Source organism: Mesoplodon bidens (assembly GCF_964165515.1).
Source record: "Mesoplodon bidens genome assembly, chromosome: 17".
Classification (NCBI taxonomy): domain Eukaryota; kingdom Metazoa; phylum Chordata; class Mammalia; order Artiodactyla; family Ziphiidae; genus Mesoplodon; species Mesoplodon bidens.
Window position 1 is genome coordinate 5,816,087 of NC_138174.1, and position 19,588 is coordinate 5,835,674.

Sequence of the window (19,588 nt, forward strand, 5' to 3'; positions counted from 1 at the left end):
GTCTCATTATTAGAGGGCATGGTTTAAAATAGGGAAGTGTGTTCTTGCGTCTATGTTGCCAGTCTGGTAGAAAACCTGTGTCTCTGGTTGGATCAGAGGCTGAGAGGGTGGGCCAGCTGTCCGGTGGGTCTTCTTTGTCTGCCACGTGAGAATCTCACTCGCATGACAGAGATGGGCATCGTTCTTGGGTGTCGTACACCTTATCCGTCATACAGATCACATAGATCAGTGGCGTTAAGTCAGACTCACCCAATCTCTATCTCAGTGGATCAATGATGATGATAATTAACATTTATGGAGTGATGAACAGAATTTGATTCAACAATTCCGTCAGTTGGGTTCTATTATTATCTCCATTTAATAAATGAGGAAACTGAAACTGAGACTGAGCAACTTGCCCAAGGTCCCAGATTTCTTGAGTGGCAGAGATAGGATTTAAACCCAGGCAGTCTGATCCTGGAGTCTGAGCGCTTAAACCACCATGCTACGTGGATTCATCACCTACACTGCTGGTTACAGGTTAATTATGTCAAATCATTGTCTCGTGGGCTTCTCTAGTCCAGAGAAGGACACAACATTGGTGAAATAGGTCACGTTGGTGAAGGTTTATTAAACTCTCCTTCACTCAGTAATCCCTTTTAAACTTTGTTTGCCTTCAGGACTTGGACCCTTGTGTTCCTTTTATTACATAGCTTTATTTTAGTGGGTAAGGCTGGTTCAGTATGTGTATAGGGGTGACTTGGGTGGTGAAGGCGTGGGGAAGTGGGAGAAAAGGCACTGTTCTATTGTCGACTATAAAGTCTCTCGGTTGACTGAGTCCTAATTTCTCTAATCTAATCAATGGAAACAATTACGCTTGCCGTCATCTTTTAAGAAATGAGTGACTAAGTGCTTTGTGCATGTCTGAGTATCTATGGAGAGAGAAAGAGACAGAGAAATTTATCAAGATGATTTGATATTTACGTAGATGGCTAGTAAATGTTAATCTCTAATTATCACTGCATACAGTGGGCTCGATTATTCTCTGTGCTCACCCCAAAAAGAGTGTGATATATTAGCGTGGAAAGAAGAAAAATTTTTTTAAGGAAAAAAGCAGAGATTGTGTTTTAAGCTCAGTCATTAATGGTGTCGACTGAAAAAAATGCACAACGTAAAAGCTGTGAGTTGGGTTTATTCAGTGTCTTTCTGAGGACTGTGGCCCGGGAGCAGCCTCTCAGAGAGCTCTGAGAAACTGCTCTGAAGAGGTGGGGGGGAGGTCAGCATATACGTGATGTTGGTGAAGGGGGGACGTGCAACCAAGCACACATCTTGGCAGAAGGTTGCGGCTAGTTACGCAGAACAGACATCTTAGTTAATGGTTTCGGGGCTTTTCTAAGTATGAGAAGATGCAAGAATCCAGGTTCCAAAAAAAAAAAAAAAATTTTCTCCTGAAAATATGTAACTATCTGAAGGCCTGTTCTGCTAGTTTTCCCAGAGCGCCTCATTCCTGATCTCCGCCCCTGAACTCCTTTCAGGGTGTGTTAAAGGTCAGCGACTGCAGTGGCTCATGACTCAATCCTTGCAGAGCTGGATGGATGGCTAGTGACATTCTTTAGTTGGCAATGGAAAAAATATTTTCTCTTGCTTTATGCTGCTACAGCCTAAATGGAAACTCATTGCTGTCTTGAAAAACCTCCAACCCCTAAGTTCCTTACCTTGTTGAGAAAGAATAAGGCCCGTTTGCTCTTGAGATAGTTGGATAGATTTCCGTGTTTGCAATATTCCACGATCACCATCAGAGGCCCTGCAGCCAAAACAACACATGCTCAGCCACACCAAGCCAGCCAGCCATCTGCCAGCCATCAGTGGGCCTGAGAAACCTCAAACCAACTTGTTTTTATATTAGCGGGGTCTGGGGGATGCAACTTGGGGGTGAGAGAGTTTTTTGTTTTTGTTTTTTTTTCCAGCTGGACCTGAGAAGGGGTTTAAAAAAAATACAAAAGGGAAAGGAGACAATTGGTGGGGGGTCGGACTGGGGAAGAAGCAGAAAAAAAAGAGTAGGAGAGAAAGAACTGTGGGGAGGGGCGGGGAAGGGCCAAGGTCAGGGCTCGACCTCTAACTGCCAGCCACCCTCTTGGCCCCTTGGCCTCAGGACACTGTCACACCAGCCCCTCCCTCCCTGGTTCTGTCTGGCCTGACCCCCAGCTGCATGGCCACCTGGGGGTGTCTGCACGGAGGTTGCCCCAGGGCTTGTAAGGTCTAAAGCAGGGATCAGCAGACTCATAAAGAAAGAGAGACGGTAGCTATTTCAGGCTTGTAGGCCACACGACTACTCAGCTCTGCCTTTGTGACCGGGAAGCACCTGTAGACGACAGTACAACCAAATGAGTGACCGCGCTCCGATCCAACTTCAGGAACGCACAAATTTGAGTTGCATGTCGTTTTCCCATGTCACAGAATATTCCTCTTCCCCCCCCCCACTCCACCCAACTACTAAAAACGGTCAAAGTAAAAGCTCCCAGGCTGACCGGCCATCGTCTGGTGACCCCTAGTCAAAAGAGGCAAGAGGGTTGGAAAGGAAACCCCCGAGCTGCACTGCGGGTCCCCTGGGCTCCCCGAAGGCGCCATCCCCACCGCTCACCCGCTGGGCTCTAGGCCCACAGGGGAAGGACAACTTCCGGTTCTAGGTCAAAGCGGAAGTGGCCCCGGAGAGGCTTCTGCATGTGGGCCCTGTCCTGGGGCATGCTGGGAGTACTAAAGGCGCCCTAGGGGAGGATGGGAAGGTCTGCGAGTCCTCAGTCAGAATACACCCTGTCCCTGCACTCGGCCCTGTGGGTACGGCCTGTCCGAAGGCCGTGTCCCCCCCCCACACACCTCCTCCTGGGACCCTGTCAGGAGAGATTCCTTCCTCTGGATGAAGCTTCAAGGGATGCTAACCTTCTGTGCATCTACCTTGGCTCCCGTCATACTCGTCCCAAGTCATCATGAGAAAAACGCCCTGCACTTGACCTCGAGCCTGTGGAAGGAGGTCTCAGAGGGAGTCCTTCTGTTCAGAACCTTTAAGCTAAGTATCCAGGGAAGGCACTTCCAGGATGGGAGCACCTTCCATCAGCAGACAGGCTGCTTCCTCTGGGCTATTACCAGGCCATGTGCCAGGAGGTGGGGGAGAAGCAGTGTGGGGAGAAGGGCCTCGGGGCAGGGAGCTCGCCCAGGCCGTGTGAGCCGGGAGAGGGCCAGGCCCTCCCTTCCCCTTTACCTCCTTGCTTGGTGCAGGCTCCCAGCAGGTTGACGACGTTCAGGTGGTGGCCAATGTGGGTCAAGATCTTGAGCTCGGTCATCAGGGCCTTGTACTCACTGGCCGTGGCCCCCTCTGTGTAAGGAGCAAGGGGAGAGTCAAGGCAATAGGACAGTGGGGCTCCCTCCTCTGGGGCGGCCCTCCTGCCCTCTGCGTTTGGCAGAGCTCAGCCCTTACTGCGTTGGCTTCCCCACAGTCTGCAGAAGGGCCAGCCTCCAGCCTGTATTCATTCCTCCCACCCTCTTGAGCCAAAACGGTCCTGGTTACAGTGAGGCGCAGAGCGGTGGTGGGGTGAGTCACTGGACGTTTCCTCTAGGTGGACCTCGTCCTGTTCAGTGACGTGCTGCCTTGGAGCTGGGCACCTGGGGAGAGCGCCTTCCAAAGGCTTCCTTGCGTCAGAACCAGGCCCAGCAAGAACTTTGCAGGCAGGGGATGATCCCACACCTCACCTCTTTTTCTCACTTCCCCCGCTTTGAGAAGTTACAAAGGGGCCTGCGAGGGCAGAATGGCCACTTCTGTAAACATCTTTGCCGTGTGTTATTTTCTCTCTATAACCTTTTCCTCTCCGGAGTCTGCAGGGTTATCTCTAAGTCATGAGGATCCATAAGCATCTGACTTCAACTTCATTCTCAGAGATAAACAATGTCAGTCTAGGAATTAGCAGAGTCTAAAGCCTAAATTAAGTTTGTCTTGTCTGTTTGTTCTTATTGGTTAACTTCTAAGGCATTTAAAAATTTTTAATTATGTTTACAAGTAAAAAAAAAAAGTCATATAAGCTTGCTGTAAACTATTTCAACAATATGATGTTTATAGAGTGAAAAGTGAAAGCCACCGCAACTCACCTTTTTAGCAGTAACCACTGTTAATCATTTGGAGTTTCAGAGCTTTTTCTATGCATTTATAGATATATGGACCCAATCAAAGGTCTTTTTCGTTTACATAAATGGGATCATATATAAAAATATAAAAGCAAATTTGATATATATAATTTGCTTTTTTCCCCCTTTTAAATGTCATAGACTTTCCCCATTCTTTTAAATTGATTAATGGCATTCCTGACATTTAGACTGTCTACAGTTTTGTTTTGTTTTTGTTTTTGCCATTACAAATAGGCTGGAATAAACAGCCTGTGATCTTTGTACCCATGTGCAAGTATTTCTGCAGGACAGTCCTGGAAATGGGTCGTGCATTTCACATTGCATTTGTGCATGTGAAGGATGTGCATTTCACATTGTGGTAGATACCAACATGGTATTTCATAAGCACAAATCATTTGTTAATAATAACCAGATAAACTCTAGAAGCCTCCCAGTGGGATTGGGATTGGCTCACAATAGATGCTCAACAAATATTTGTTAGACAAATAAACAGCATGAGTACTCTTCTCATTTCAGACATGGGCTTAAGGCCCAAAAAGGTTAAAGGTTTTGCTCAAGGGCACTTTGAAAGAGCTTCTGACTCATGGCCTTTGTTTGACATTCTGCCTTTCCAGTTTCTCCTAGAAACAGATGGCCAACCAGTTTAAACAAGAAAGCTTGAATGAAAATAGTTTTTTAGGAATGTTATATAGTGGGTGATTTGGCAGTCTTTTTCAATCAAGTCTGATGGCTTAAAAAAAAAAAGATAAGCATTTATACAGATACTACACACCCTATTTCTGTATTGCATAGAACACATTCTCTGGCCCTTTAAAAAAAAAAAATTGCCAGTCAGAATTTCCCCCTCAAATTCATCCCTCCACGCATTAATGCCCCTTTAGCACAGAGGGAAAACCAGGTTCTTTTGCTCACACTGTTCCATTTATAGGCAGGGCCATTGGGTTATCTTGGACCCACAGTAGACAAGCATGGGCAGCCCACTTGCCTCTCCTAGAGATGGTGTGTGGTAGTAAGCAGGGAGACAAAACTAGCTGAGGAAACAGATGCTTCCAGATTTAGTTTCAACTCATCTCAAGGCTGGATATACTAGCTTGCCTCCAGAACACAGGCCAGGATCATTTTCAGGATTTTGGAGCAATGGATTACTTCTAGGAGGGTGGGCCTCTGCAGCCCTTCTGTAGCACTGAGGTGTGCGGGGGCGGGGGGGAAGAGCCTTGCACCCAAACCCTTCTTTTTGCACTGCTAAGCTGTGTGGCCTTGCAGAGGCTGTTTAACCTTCCTGGGCCATGTTTCTTCATCTGCAAGTTGGGATAATAATATCTACCTCACAAAGGCTGTAGAGAGAAAAATAAGAAAAGTGGCAACTTCATGTGGTTCAAGCTACTAAAGTAAAGTACCTAGTCTGGTGCTTTCTCACATAGAAGACACATTGATGCCTCTTCTCTTTAGAATCTGGGTGGGAGGTGGGGTATGGGGGGTGCTGGACTACAGGTATTCTCACAGAGATGCCCACCATCATCTGGGTAGTTGACGTTGAACAAGGCCTGCTTTGGGGATGCAAAGCTCTTTTCCTGGCTACTTTCAGAGTAGAACTGTCAGGTTCGTTGCAGAGTTTTATCAGAGCCTTCACTCAACAGCCTTTTGACGTGGAAAATATTATTACATGGGACATTTTACAATGACGGTGTCACTGCTGGATGAAAATGAAGGCTTTGAAGTCTCCCTCAGCACATGGGCCTTTCTGCTGGAGCCTTTGCCAGCTACCTACTTGGTTGGGCGCATAGCTTTCTATGCCTCAAAATCCCCTGGCAATATCTTAGAGACTTTGGAAAGCTGAAAATTGCCCTTTGGGTTTTTAGTCCTGGTTCTTTTTGGTTTGGGAAGCCTAAAATGCATTGAAGTAACAAGACAGTTTCATCACAGTGAAGTATTTTCTATGCTTTAAAGGACCTATGAGTCTTGGCGATGTTTGGTTGCCGTGACTTTCAGTCATTTTTCATTTTCACTCTGTCTAAGGGTGCTGGTCGTAAATCACCGTGTGCTTCGGCCCTACCTCCCAGTGCTTCACAGGGTGATAGTATCTTCAACATAGGAAGATAGTTTGTTGTTTTCGGTTTTGTTTTGTTTTTATTTCTAAAGAGGAAATGTTTAATGGGTGGGACTTGACACTATAAAATAGCCAGAAGTTCTGATCAACTCAACTGTTCTAGCTTCATATTCTTACTTTACAGTGAGGTCCAGCCCCAGCTAAGCCTTTGAGATTTATGACGTACAGCTAAGTTGCCGTCATAACGCCATAGTGGATCATTCCAAAACTCCGTATCTGTGGTTCCTGTGGGCTTGAGTCCCTGGTAGTCTAGAAAAATCTGAGATGTGGTAGGAGAAAGATCTCCGAGGAGACGGAAATCATTTTCCCATGGATAATGCTGGACTGTTTCCTTTACAAGGTTTATTCTCAGCTCTTGCTGGTATCATCTAAAGCTCCGGAGGTCAAGGGGCTTCCAGCAAAAGCAAGTTTTGTGGCCAGAGCAGAAATGGCTTCTGTCTGTTCCTAGGCCACACCCAACTTGTGCCAGCATTTAGGGAAAGGAATGGGTGAGCTGAAAGCCAAACTTACACCATCCATACCTTTCAGCATTTTTACAGCCACCGTCCGGCATGTAGGTGATTTCTTAATGCCAAATGCAGATGCTTGGACCACTTTTCCAAAAGCCCCTCTTCCAAGTGATTTGCCTACAATGAAAAGAAGACGTTGGTTTGTTTGCCAAGCCAGCAGGGTGAGTTTAAGTGTTTTTTCAGGAAGAAAGGGGCTTTTCCCTGTGTGTGTATGTGTGGCATGTAGCTCTGAATGGAATCTCCAATGAACTGACCCCAAAAGGGTCAGGACACATCTCTGGGGTGTCTTCCTTTCCACTCTTTATTGTGCTTCTGCGTTGTCCTCACCCTTCACAGCTAGGCTAGGCCCCTAGGAGGCATTTGGTGCAGGTGGATGGCCAGTGTCCTCTTTTACAAAGTCCTTCTTGTGGGGAGAGGCTACCACATCCTGAGTGGTCTTTTCCATTGTTTAATAAGGTTATTACCACAAAAATTTCCCTATGTTTAACCTAAGCCCCTTTTCTTGCCACTTACGCTTATTTCTTCTGATCTGTTTTCAGCAAAGGGAGGAAATTGAGAAAGGGGGGTTACTGCTGTTGGTTATAATGATGCTTCAGAGCTACCAAAAAATAATTAAGTCGTTTCTCAGACTTCCTTGCCAGGCAAGATATTCCCAGTATTTCCAACGTGTCTTTACATGATGATTATACACCTTCACGGTTCCAAACATGGGCCTATCAACCACTGGTAGTAATTTGTTTCAACCACAGAGAGGTGGTGGCCAGATGCAATAACAAAGTGAGGTCTCATTCACGGGACCCGGTATGTTATGTCGTAATGACTGTTAAACACTTTTTTTTTCCTCACCCTTGAATGAGACAACTTCACTCAAAGGGGCAATGACCATGTCTGAATCTTCCCAGAACTTGGCCAGGTGCCTGGTGCATCTGGGTCCCCCGTGTATTAGTGCAGAATGAAGAGTCGCATTTGGGAATTTGTGAGATGCTGACCGCAGTCCCGGGTAACCAGAGGGGCCCGTGAGTTGCACACCTGAACGGTGCACAGAGATGAGGAGGGACCACCCCTGCCCCCAGAACACCTCCGCCACCTTTTCTATCAGGGCTTCCCTTCTGCTCCATCAGGAAACAGGTTGCTGAGTACAACCTAGAGAAACTGCACACTCAAGTGTGATACGGCAGAATAAAGAGTGAGCCTAAGAAGTCGCCTCTTTTTTGGTTCTTCTGGCGGCAGGTGGGGGGTTGTGGGAAAGCCAACAAAATGCCTCTGGTCAAAAGTAAGTCCTGGTGGGGAGAGTGTTACTTCCACACAGAGCCTCCAGTTCCAACCAAGTCCTCTTGCTCAGACTGTTCTGATAACGTGCCTTCAGTGAGCTAACTTTCCTCCCTTCCTTCTTTCCTATCTTTCTCAGACGCCAGTCCCTTCCCCCAAAGGACACAGTTTGTTGTTTGTGTTTTAAGATTCCTAGAAAATTGGTAGGGAAGCTTTCCTGCTTCCTCATCCTATTAGAAGCTTTATACTTCTATGTGCAGCTCCCACCCACCCCCACCCGAGGTCACGTCCAGTGAGGAGGTGGGGAGAGCTCCGTCCCCACTGACATCAGCGGCGTCTCCCCGCCTGGGTCTCACGGGGACGCGCTCTGCGTTAGGAGGAGACACGGGTGACACGACACGCTTCCCCTGGTCACATGTGCACCTGTCGTGGCTGATCAGGTCCTTCTCCCAGAGCACAGGCTCCATGGACAGGGATAGAGTCTCTGCTCCCTTCTTCAGATAAAAGCATCCAAGAAATAGCAAGCTCAGGAGTTCTCGTTTAAATAAAAGAGCCTCCGGTGGACCCTGAAATCACGTATAGAAAGAACACTGGCCAGATACCTTCTCCAGATTGTAAACATAGGTGCGCTTTGGTGAGAGGCTTATCCCTTGCTTTTGTAGGGTAAAAGAACACCTTTTCTCCTGCACTGCCTTCTACCATCTAATATGAAAAGTGTCCTGAGTCTGAGACAGATGAAGAGCATCTCTGTCTTGGGACAGCTCTCCACAGGGTCCGCAGACCCCTGCTCGCTTGGGGCAGGCGACATCCTTTTCCTTTCCACAGCTTCAGCCCCCATGCGTTCCCTTCTTAGCCATCACACAAAACACTTTATTTTGACAAGTGTTTGGGGACTTGGCTTTGACCAGGGAGAAGCCGCTAGTACTCACTAGGCTTCCCTGTCTTTTCATTTATTCTCTTGGAAGCTGACTGCCCCCTCGAGCACGGCCCGAAGCCATTACGGCCTCTTTAATCATCTGGCGCAGTTGCGATCCTTGGGCAGATCTGCAGTTCCAGGGCCAGGGGAGCCCCGTCACACTGGACTCCATCTTGCCTGATCCTTCTTTTCCCTTAAAATCCTCCTTGGTGTCACCTAAATGCCACTAACTTGGAAAAGTGCTACGTCATTGTCATACCACGAGAGGATATTGGAATCTCCTCTGAGAGTGACTGGCCAGGGTCCCTGGGACACTGGGGAGAGTGCAGGGCAGCCTGGGGCTGAGTCCCTCTGGGGCATCCAGGGCTCCTCTTACCCTACGCAGCACCATCCACTTGCCACATTCCACACTCCATGTGTGGTTTCCCACCTTAGGTAATCCTGACTTTACTTTCCAATGGGAAGATGCACTGTCAGGCATTATCCCAGCTTCTGTGATAAATGCATAGAAGCGGAATTCTCGCCCAGGTTGAGTGAGGCATCTCTAACAAAACAGGGTTTTTTTTCTTTCTGGGTTTCAGGAATTTCAATGGTAGCAACACCTTTGACCTAAACTCTCCCTCTGTCTATCAGGTGCTACCAGTTCTGACTTCTGTCACCAGGGCTGCGAGTCGTAACCCAGAGTACACTCAGCTGATATCAGAAGCCGTTCGGTCTGTGTATTTCTCTACATTTCCAACCCACTGTAACTCTGCCCATCAAACCAGCTTTTCCTCTTCATCCATCCAGACATAATTTTGGTTACTTTCAGTTGCCAGACGTTACTTCAGATTACTTTCTGTCATGTTTGTTTTTTTTTTTTTTTTTTTTGCGGTACGCGGGCCTCTCACTGTTGTGGCCTCTCCCGTTGCGGAGCACAGGCTCCGGACGCGCAGGCTCAGCGGCCATGGCTCACGGGCCCAGCCGCTCCGCGGCATGTGGGATCCTCCCGGACCGGGGCACGAACCCGTGTCCCCCGCATCGGCAGGCGGACTCTCAACCACTGCGCCACCAGGGAAGCCCATGTATTTGTTTTTTAAGCCAAATAAATCTCGGGCCATGGAGTAGGACAAGGACTCCTCTGGCCCTTGCAGCCACACTCTGTGTTGAAAGGCAGAGTTAGCTGATTTGACCCACTCACCCTCATCCGTCAAAGACACTCACACGTACATTAGCCGAATCATAGCATCTGGCAGCTCCGGGAGGGAAAAGAACCAAAAGATCTTCAACAAGGAGACTCTTCTGAAATGGGATTCTCTAAACTCACAGGGCCCCAGGGGAATTCTGGTAGAAGGGTTAGCATTCTCCCTTGATGTGCCGTCAAGGATCACAATGGTACTAGGCCAAGGAATGAAGAAATGGGACAGAAAGCTCGTGTTTCCTATACAGAAAGACGCATGTCTGCTTGTGACTAATAACTCTGGAAAGCAACGTGGCCTGAGAATGGCTTACGGTTGTGGGAAAACTATCCCATGTTCCCTGCCAAGGTCACTGGCGGGGTGGGCTGGGCCAGCTGCCATATAATTTAGACTTGCAGAAGGAACTCATCTAGTGTGCCACCTGCCCTGAACTACTCTAAATTTAGTTGATTCCCCCCACCCCCAGTCGGCATCCATTGCTGGCTTTCGCCTGTCTCTCCAGCCTTTTACTGATTTCTAATTTTCTTCCCCAAGCCAAACAGCAGGCACTCTTGGGGCCAAGTCTTCTTTCTCATGGAGGGAGAAATGTAAGTGGAATCATTTCAAGGCCCAAGAGGACAAGAAAAGCCATTTCTCCCTCTCTGTCCCCTCACACCCCTACCCCAATATAGTCTGCATGTGGAGGAGGGGGGACCATGTGAGTAAATTGGAACAACAGGCTCTTCGGGCAGCAAGCTCCACTGGCTCCATGATCTCTTTTTTTAGTTCCAAATATTAATGATTCTGGCACACACAGGAGAGAGTGGAAAACTTTCAGAAGCCACCATCCAAATATCTGGGCAAGAGTATGTGAGGCTCCTGTGGTTTTGTAGCACCGTGGGCTGGAGGTTAATTTGCATTGTGCTGCCTGAGCTGGAGGAGATTGGGGGTAAGCTGGAGAGAAAGCACGTTGGCCCGGTGTTTACAGCGTCCCTGTTACCTAGGAAACAGCAATCCTCCCTCTTCATAAATGACACATAAATGACCCCCAAGGGCTTTTTTCTCTGTGTGGACATTTCAAACACCCCGGGAAATTCAAAGCATGTAATTTATAGGTTCGTGCAGAGGGCGTTTGATCCTCAGCCTTGCGGAGCACCAACCCTTTCACCATATATTTGGTTTTACTGCATCTCCTCATCCTGAATTGTGTTCTACGTCACCAATTTCTCATCCACAAAAATTTCATTATTTAAGAGTGTCTGTACTTGTAAGACTCTGCTGGAACTAAGCTCTCCCCTTCTCCTCCACTCATCGGCTTTTACAGCTGTGTCCTTGTCCCTTCGAGGGGACACTCAAACACCTTTGCATCCCCAGCACCTAGACAAGCATCTGCTGCTCGGCGAAGGTGCTTAATAATTGTTGAAAGAATTAACAGGTGCTGCCTTGTGCCCTTGACCTTCTGTCTTAGGATTCTAGAGAATTCTCTGTCTCTGTGTCCATCTCCCTTGCTGGTTTGTGAGCAGCTGGAGGGTAGAATCCCAAGTCTAGTCGACTTCTGCGTCCCTCAAAGCGCAGTGCTTTGCAAGTAGTAGGTGCTCGGTTATGGGTTTAGGAGTCTGTGGTACAAATACTTTACCCAGTTTAAGTCTCTCCCGGGCAAACTCCCACTTGCTGGCGTCGTAAGGGAGCCGTTCGCACTGCTCATCCAGGGGCACTTCATCTGGGTCCACGATAATCGATAGGTAGTCAGTTTTAATCTCGGAAGAAGACTGAGAAATGAAGAGATCTCAAAGTCACCAAGAAGGAAACAACTTTAAAAACCCAGATATTCAAGAAACCACACTTGGCAACATCGGCTGCTATTTTGTTGGTTCGTTGGGTTGAAACCACGTGGTGGGGAACAGGAAGGACCCTCTGCATACACATAGACACATCACACGTGAGCGTGCAATTTTCATCAAGCAACCCCTTACTGTTCCCACGATGCATTTCTGCGGCACCCGCTCCACCGTCCTGTCTCAGGCCAAATGCACTCAGATTCTGCTGTGATCCTATTGCTTGTTCTTAACCAAGCAATAGTCCTCTGAAAAAATGCAAGGCATTTTAATAAAATCATTCCAAACTGTGACTAAAAATAGCTTTCCACGACCATTCTCCACATGCAGGAATACACACGACAGATGAGTCAACAGCAGGCTCCATGACTGTGGCTTTTCTACATTTGCAAGAAAGGCCGGAGGTGGCAAAGTAAACCCAGGATCCCTGGGATGGTTGAGAGGCACATTTCACGTGAAATGTTTAAATAAACTCAGAAGGCCTGGCCCCTTAGTTGCTGCAGCAACCTGAAAAGACTATAGTGAGATTAGTATAAGATTTTCCTGGAGGAGTTTAAGAAAAAGGGTTCTGAGCTCAGCACTTAACAAACACTGAAAAGTCAGCACTTCTGAAAGAATGAAATAAAGGAATCCACCAACAAGTAGGCTACACAGGTTTCCTGGTGACCAAAATTTTGTGAGTCCCTGTTCAGATGTATTGGATTCCTCCAAACTGTTCAGTTTGAATTTGAATTATTTATGTTAAAATTCATGTAAAATGCAAACTTATTCAATATATTGCAAGTTCATATCTACCATACATTACTGTTACTCAGACGCAGGAAAAAGATAAAAATAAAAAAGGAAAAATGTACAAAAAGGAAAAAAAAGATGTATCTTCAATAAGAAATAGAACTTGATTATTTCAAAGGCCAAGGGGTAAGACTTACACACAGTCACATTCCAAGTTCTTTTGGCCACTGGTCAAATAAATAAGGTGGCATCGACCTCCTAGTGCTTGTTTTATCTTGGTAATGCAAATTAAGCCCGGAAAACACCCTTTATTTCAGATCATGCGTAACTGGTTTTATATTTAGTGTCTTAGGTTCACATTAATGGGTGATGCCCTGTTAATATTAATTAACTGTAGAATTGACTGCATTTCTGTGGGCAGGACAGACGGGAAATATGTTTGCCTATATATGCTAGGTCTTGATAACTCTTGCCTAGAAGTTATGTACCCTCCATTTAAATGAGTTTCAGGCCCTTCCTTTCAGTGCACTTCCCTAAACAGGACCAGAGTTCAGTAGAGAAGATGAACCTCTCCATCCACCCGACTTCACACCCGCCCACATTCTTTGGCCCTGACGCACCCCGTTCTGGGTTGTCACAGCTCACCTCATCCATCACTTGCAATCTGTCTCTTTCTCACAAAAATTATCACTAAAATGTGTGACAGATAGCTCAAGGCAGGAAGATTTGCCTGGCCTTCACGAAGAGGGGAAAATGGAGAAAGATAGGGAGCACGTTTCTCACGAACTGTGATGGCCAGCGGTGTTAGACTGGAGGGCCCCAGCCTGTCAGACGCTCGTGCGAGGCTGTGCGGCTAGAGAGGAATATAAGTTCCTACACTAGGGTGCTGGGTGTTCATTAGTGCTCACTGCTGGAAGAGGTTTTCTGACTCAAGCTTTCAATGTCTGCTATAGCCACGGCCGTGAGAAACGGTCTCCAGTCTTCCAAGAGCACAGGAAGCGCTGGAGCCCAGCCAGGGACAGCCTGGGTCCTGCAGGAAGTGAGGGAAGGTGGGCAGGGGTGACGGAGGCAAGGCAGCAGGCCATGAAGGTGGTCTTCCCACATGGCACCTGTGGAATCTGTGCTTCATCTCAATAAGGCGGATGAGGGGCAACACCCAACAAGACTTCAGGAAGGGCTTTGAGACGAGTATGAAAGTAGAATCTCGGTTGACAAATATTTATTCCTTCAATGGACATTAACGCCGAGCAGCCACTAGGTGCTTGGCATGGAAATTGCACTGCCAGGCGCTTCAGAGTCCAGGCTCTGAATTTGACAGGCTGGATTGGAATCGGACCAGCATATAACCTTGGGGAAGGTGCTTAACCTTTTTAAGGCTAGTTTCCTTGCCTGTAAAATAGTGATGATAATGGTACTTATCTCATAGGGTTGCTGTGAATATCAAATGAAATAGTCCACGTAAAGCAAGTACGGCCTGGAGTATAGGAAGTATGAATAAATGTTAGCTTTAAGTTGTAACACTGGCCTAGGCAGGGTAAGGATAAAAAGAGAAAAAACAGGGCTTCCCTGGTGGCGCAGTGGTTAAGAATCCGCCTGCCAAGGCAGGGGACGTGGGTTCAAGCCCTGGTCCGGGAGGATCCCACATGCCGCGGAGCAACTAAGCCTGCGTGCCACAACTACTGAAGCCCGCATGCCTGGAGCCTGTGCTCTGCAACAAGAGAAGCCACTGCAATGAGAAGCATGCACATCGCGACGAAGACCCAACGCAGCCAAAAAAAAATAAATTTATTAAAAAAAAAAAAAAAGAGAGAGAAAATCCAGCCCTTATCAGCGAGGATTTACTCTGAGGTTGGAGAAATCGTCTGGAAATAATTCCTGACACCTTGCTCCTCCTCACCTCCTACAACCAATTACTTCTCGAATTCTATAGTCATCCGGTTACTGATATGATACCTTCTTGCTCTCATCCTTTTTTTTTTTTTTTGCGGTACATGGGCCTCTTACTGTTGTGGCCTCTCCCGTTGCAGAGCACAGGCTCCGGACGCGCAGGCTCAGCGGCCATGGCTCACGGGCCCAGCCGCTCCGCGGCATGTGGGATCTTCCCAGATGGGGGCACGAACCCACGTACCCCGCATCGGCAGGCGGACTCTCAACCACTGCGCCACCAGGGAAGCCCTCTCATCCTTTTATTGACATTAAAATTTCCTAAATTTTTAGAAATACAAAGGACCTCTTCCATTTAGTCCCAGTTTGCCTTTCCAGTTCTATTTCCACTAGGCTCCTCTATGCAAGGTAACCAGACTCCTCCCCTAACCTGGGGAGTGGGCAGGAGTTCAGGTGGGCTGTGTCTTTCTGCTGCTTTTCTTCCAGCCACAGCCTTCAAAGTGTGTCTCTAAGCTGGGCTTTCTCTGAAGTTTTTCTCCCCCTCTCCTCCTTTGAACTCTGTAGTCTTTGCACCTCCCTTACAGATTTGGCAAGTTTTGCTTTTGTTAGTTCTGCTTCCCTATATGATGTACCTCCCCTTTCAAAACCCCATTGTTTAACTTTCCTTTCCTTCGAAAGCAGTGGCCTTCATTGTCACGTCTCCAAGCCACTCACTCCATACAACAAGAGCCTGAGGTTACTTACTCACCGTGGAGGAGGGCTGCCATCCCACATACCGACACTGTAGAGTACACCTTCCTGCTTCTGAATAGCAAGTCTAAGGTCAAACAACCTGGGTCAAAACTCAGCTCTGACTCTAACTAGCTTAGTGACTTTGGGCAAGTTACTTTACCTTTCCAAGCCTCAGTTTCCCTCTCTATAAAATGGGAATAATAATATAGTTACATCTTTGTGTTTTTTAAAGGATTAACTGAGATACAACATAATGAACGTCCCACAAGGTGCCACAAAGACCTGGCACATTAATAAGGGCTAATAGGGACTTCCCTGGTGGTCCAGTGGTTGGGACTCCGCACTTCCACTGCGGGGGGCATGGGTTCAATCCCTGCTCGGGGAACTAGGATCCCACATGCCCTGTGGTGCAGCCAAAAAAAAAAAAAAAGCTTTCTAATAAGGGCTAATACATCTCTAGAAATTGAGGAGGCCTTGATACCTTCCAAGTCCTGTTGATTTTTATCTCCCAAATATCTCTTGACTCTAATCATTTAGACTAAGCGACCATCATTTCTTTTTTTTTTAGTTAAATTATTTATTTATTTTTGGCTGCATTGGGTCTTCGTTGCTGCGAGTGGGCTTTCTCTAGTTGCGGCGAGCGGGGGCTACTACTCTTCGTTGAGGTGCGCGTGCTTCTCATCGTGGTGGCTTCTCTTGTTGTGGAGTATGGGCTCTAGGCATGCGATTTTCCATAGTTGTGGCATGTGGGCTCAGTAGTTGTGGCATGTGGGCTTCAGTAGTTGTGGCTCACGGGCTCTAGAGCGCAAGCTCAGTAGTTGTGGCACACGGGCTTAGTTGCTCCGTGGCACGTGGGATATTCCTGGACCAGGGCTAGAACCCATGTCCCCTGCCCACTGCGCCACCAGGAAAGTCCCTCTCTTTTTTTTTTTTTTAAATATTTATTTATTTGGTTGCACTGGGTCTTTAGTTGCAGCTCGTGGGCTTCTTAGTTGCGGTATGTGGGATCTAGTTCCCTGACCAGGTTTCGAACCTGGGCCCCCTGTGTCGGGAGTGTGGAAGTCTTAACCACTGCGCCACCCGGGAAGTCCCGTGACCATCACTTCTGACTTGGACTACCAAGGTCTTCTGCCAGGTTCTTCTCTATTCCCTCTTGCCCACTCTGGTCCTTTCTCCTCATACAGCTGAAATCATCTTTCCAGACACAGATCTCTCGCCCTTACCATCACCCACCTTTGCTTAACCTCACCCCTTGAAGGCTTCCTCTCACTTCTAAACCAGAGGGAGTTCCTTCCCGCAGCTTACAGGGCCCTGCCTGGGCAGCCACTGCAGCCTCTCCTTTCCTGCGCCCCCTTGTCTCTCATCCCCACCTCTTCGCCGGGTCAGCCTCTCCTCTTCACTGGGTCCCCTCTGCTTGCTCCAGCCCCAGACGTGTGCTGTCTCTCTGACTGCAGACTTCCCCTCCATTATGTGTTGTTTAGTCGGCTTTGTAGCATTTGCTCTGCATTCTTATCAGAGGTCCCTACACAGGGTCTGGCACTCTGCCCCGAGCAGGCACACGGGAAATATTTGCGCCATGAATGAATGAGTGCGTAAGGGTTGGCTCTTTCCCCCACTGAACTTCAGAGAAGCAGACTGTGCTACAGGCCCAATGATAGGAATCTGATGTCCTGAATTCCAACCTGAGCCTCACCCTCTAAAGAACTTAATTTTATCATGGGGCTCAGAGTATGGAACAGCAGAGATAAGACAGGTGGGCCTTTATTTTGCTTTTTCCCTTTTGGTTCTTAGCAGAGAGTGAGGTTAAGAACATGAATGCTTCCCAGGTCTCATGTTGAATTTAATTGAAAGACTTTTTTATATCAAAAATGTCTCTTCTGTGTCTGGGAAATAGTCATCTGTTCATTGCTCTAGCTTTTGTTCTGAACACCCCACGTTAGGGTTGAGATACTTTTTTTTTTTTTTGGCCGTGTGGCATGCAGGATCTTAGTTCCCTGACCAAGGATCGAACCCACGCCCCCTACAGTGGAAGTGCGGAGTCTTAACCGCTGGACCACAGGGAAGTCCCAAGAGACGTTTTTTTGTTTGTTTGTTTTTGTTTTTGCGGTACACGGGCCTCTCACTGCTGTGGCCTCTCCCACTGCAGAGCACAGGCCCCGGACACGCAGGCTCAGTGGCCATGGCTCATGAGCCCAGCCGCTCCGCGGCACGTGGGATCTTCCCGGACCGGGGCACGAACCCGTGTCCCCTGCATCGGCAGGCGGACTCTCAACCACTGCGCCACCAGGGAAGCCCGCAAGAGACATTTTAATAATGCATTTGCCGTGTTCACCAGGCCAGAGGGAGGAAGAGGGGGGGAGGAAGAGGGTCTGCCATCTGTTCAGGGCCTGCTCTGGACATCAGGCAGGCATTCTGGTGGGCACCTTGCATGACGTCACTACACCAACGGCGCTGCTAGGCATTTGGGAAGACTATGCAAAAAGGAGCATAGAATTTCATCTGAAATGTTCTTACCCTTTTCAGTTTTCGGATAAAGAGAGTTAACAGGAGCCAGAAGAGGGTTGCAGCCACACAGGTACACGTCAGAGTGATCAGCTCCAGATTAGACTTGTCTGAGGTTCCTGGAGAGAAAAACACCAAGAGGGCGCTAAACAGCAACTCGCAAACTCCGGGTCTGTGATTTGACAGAAGAAGGTCGGTGACCTGGAATGCTTCATCACAGAATGCAATCGGCTGCCTGGCGCAGGAATCGGCTGCCTGGCGCAGGAATCGGCTTCCAGGACAGAGCCTCTTACTTTCTCAGTCAGGCAGGGTCCATGCCATTATCATCATAAACTTACATGGAAATGAAAAGACTTTCCAGAAATTTTGCTGTCGAGTTTGCAAACAATCCCAGAAATAGAGGAGAAATTAACAATGGGCCAAAAACATTGAGGCAGGACCAAAACCTCACTGCAGCGCTACATCTGGACTGTGTGAGATCTCCCTAATGGGTTTTAGAGGACATTCTAAAGAAAAAGGAAAAAAAAAAGACATAAGTGTCCCTGGGGACTCACAAAATTCTTCAAAGTGGGTTTTAAAAATAAAAATAAAACCCCAGGACTGTCACAATTGCCTGCTCACTCCTTTTGGAGCAGCCAGGCCAGCGCTCAGCAGTCCCGCTGTTCGCGTCTGGGGCTTCTCAACAGGCGGCCTGCAGGGCTGAGCTCAGCAGAGGTACCAGCTAGAGCCAGTTCTTCCCAATCACCTTATTTCCCAGAATCACACAGATCAAAAGCCGAGCACTGTTTCTCCATGACCAAAAAGAAAAGACCCAAAGGATCCAAGAGAAGCTTCCAGAGAGGACAGTTTTGGGGATTTGTAAAGGAATGCTCCAGTGGGCCAGAACCGTGGTTCCCTGCTTCTTGATTCCAGTGGACACTTTCCCAGGAGCTCTAAAGTGACGTTCCTTTCCTTGGACTTCATTAAAAGGAGACAGAGTCTTAGTATTAAGTTAGGCCAAGATCAAGTGAAACTTATTCCTTTTAGAAATGGTGAGGGACTTCCCTGGCAGTCCAGTGGTTAGGACTCCACGCTTCCACTGCACAGGGCGGGGATTCAATCCCTGGTCGGGGAACTAAGATCCTGCGTGCTGTGCCGCCCAGCCAAAAGAAAAGAAAAAGAAATGGTGATGTGGATGATGATACTTTTTATTGAGCACTTCTTATGTGCAAAGTCTTCACACATGCCCGATGAAGTAGGGGCAAGAATATCCCCATTTCATGGATGACAGTTTCATCTGGTGGGCTCTTTGGGGTTTTTTGTTGTTGTTGTTGTTTTTAAAAAATATTTATTTACTTATTTATTTGGTTGCACCAGGTCTTGGTTGCGGCAGGCAGGGTCCTTAGTTGTGGCATGAGAACTCTTAGTTGCGGCATGCATGTGGGATCTAGTTCCCTGACCAGGGAGTGAACCCGGGTCCCCTGCATTGGGAGCACAGAGTCTTAACCACTGTGCCACCAGGGAAGTCCCAGCTCTTTGTTTTAACTCAACAAAGATGTGCTGAGTCCTGCCCCAGGCAAGGAGATGGGAAGGTGAATAAGGGAAAGCTGCTGTCCCTCTCCAGGAGCTCACTCACAACCTAAACAGGAGGCTTAAGGCAAATACAAAGAAACTAGGTACAAAGAGTTTGGAGATGAGGAACTCTGACGCCTTTTGGGAGAGGTGACATTTGAAATGGATTTTGACCTACAGGGATGAAGGCAGGGCAGGGCATTATAGGCAGAGGGAAGGGTATGTGTGAAGGCCCAGAATTG

At 47.8% G+C, this 19,588-nt stretch overlaps 1 protein-coding gene across 3 annotated transcripts in view; it reads right to left on the reverse strand.

The window, feature by feature from the left end:
* Positions 1–19,588, reverse strand: part of FLT1 (fms related receptor tyrosine kinase 1) — a 175,594-nt gene that overhangs the window by 22,838 nt on the left and 133,168 nt on the right. For 2 of the 3 annotated variants that reach the window (XM_081214954.1, XM_081214956.1), the window contains exons 16-20: positions 17,808–17,914; positions 11,747–11,879; positions 6,781–6,885; positions 3,236–3,349; positions 1,695–1,783 (exon numbers count right to left, since the gene is read on the reverse strand). In XM_081214954.1, coding sequence (XP_081071080.1) covers positions 1,695–1,783; positions 3,236–3,349; positions 6,781–6,885; positions 11,747–11,879; positions 17,808–17,914 — 548 coding nt within the window. The remainder of the gene's footprint in view (positions 1–1,694; positions 1,784–3,235; positions 3,350–6,780; positions 6,886–11,746; positions 11,880–17,807; positions 17,915–19,588) is intronic. The other variant, XM_081214955.1, reaches the window with a different exon arrangement.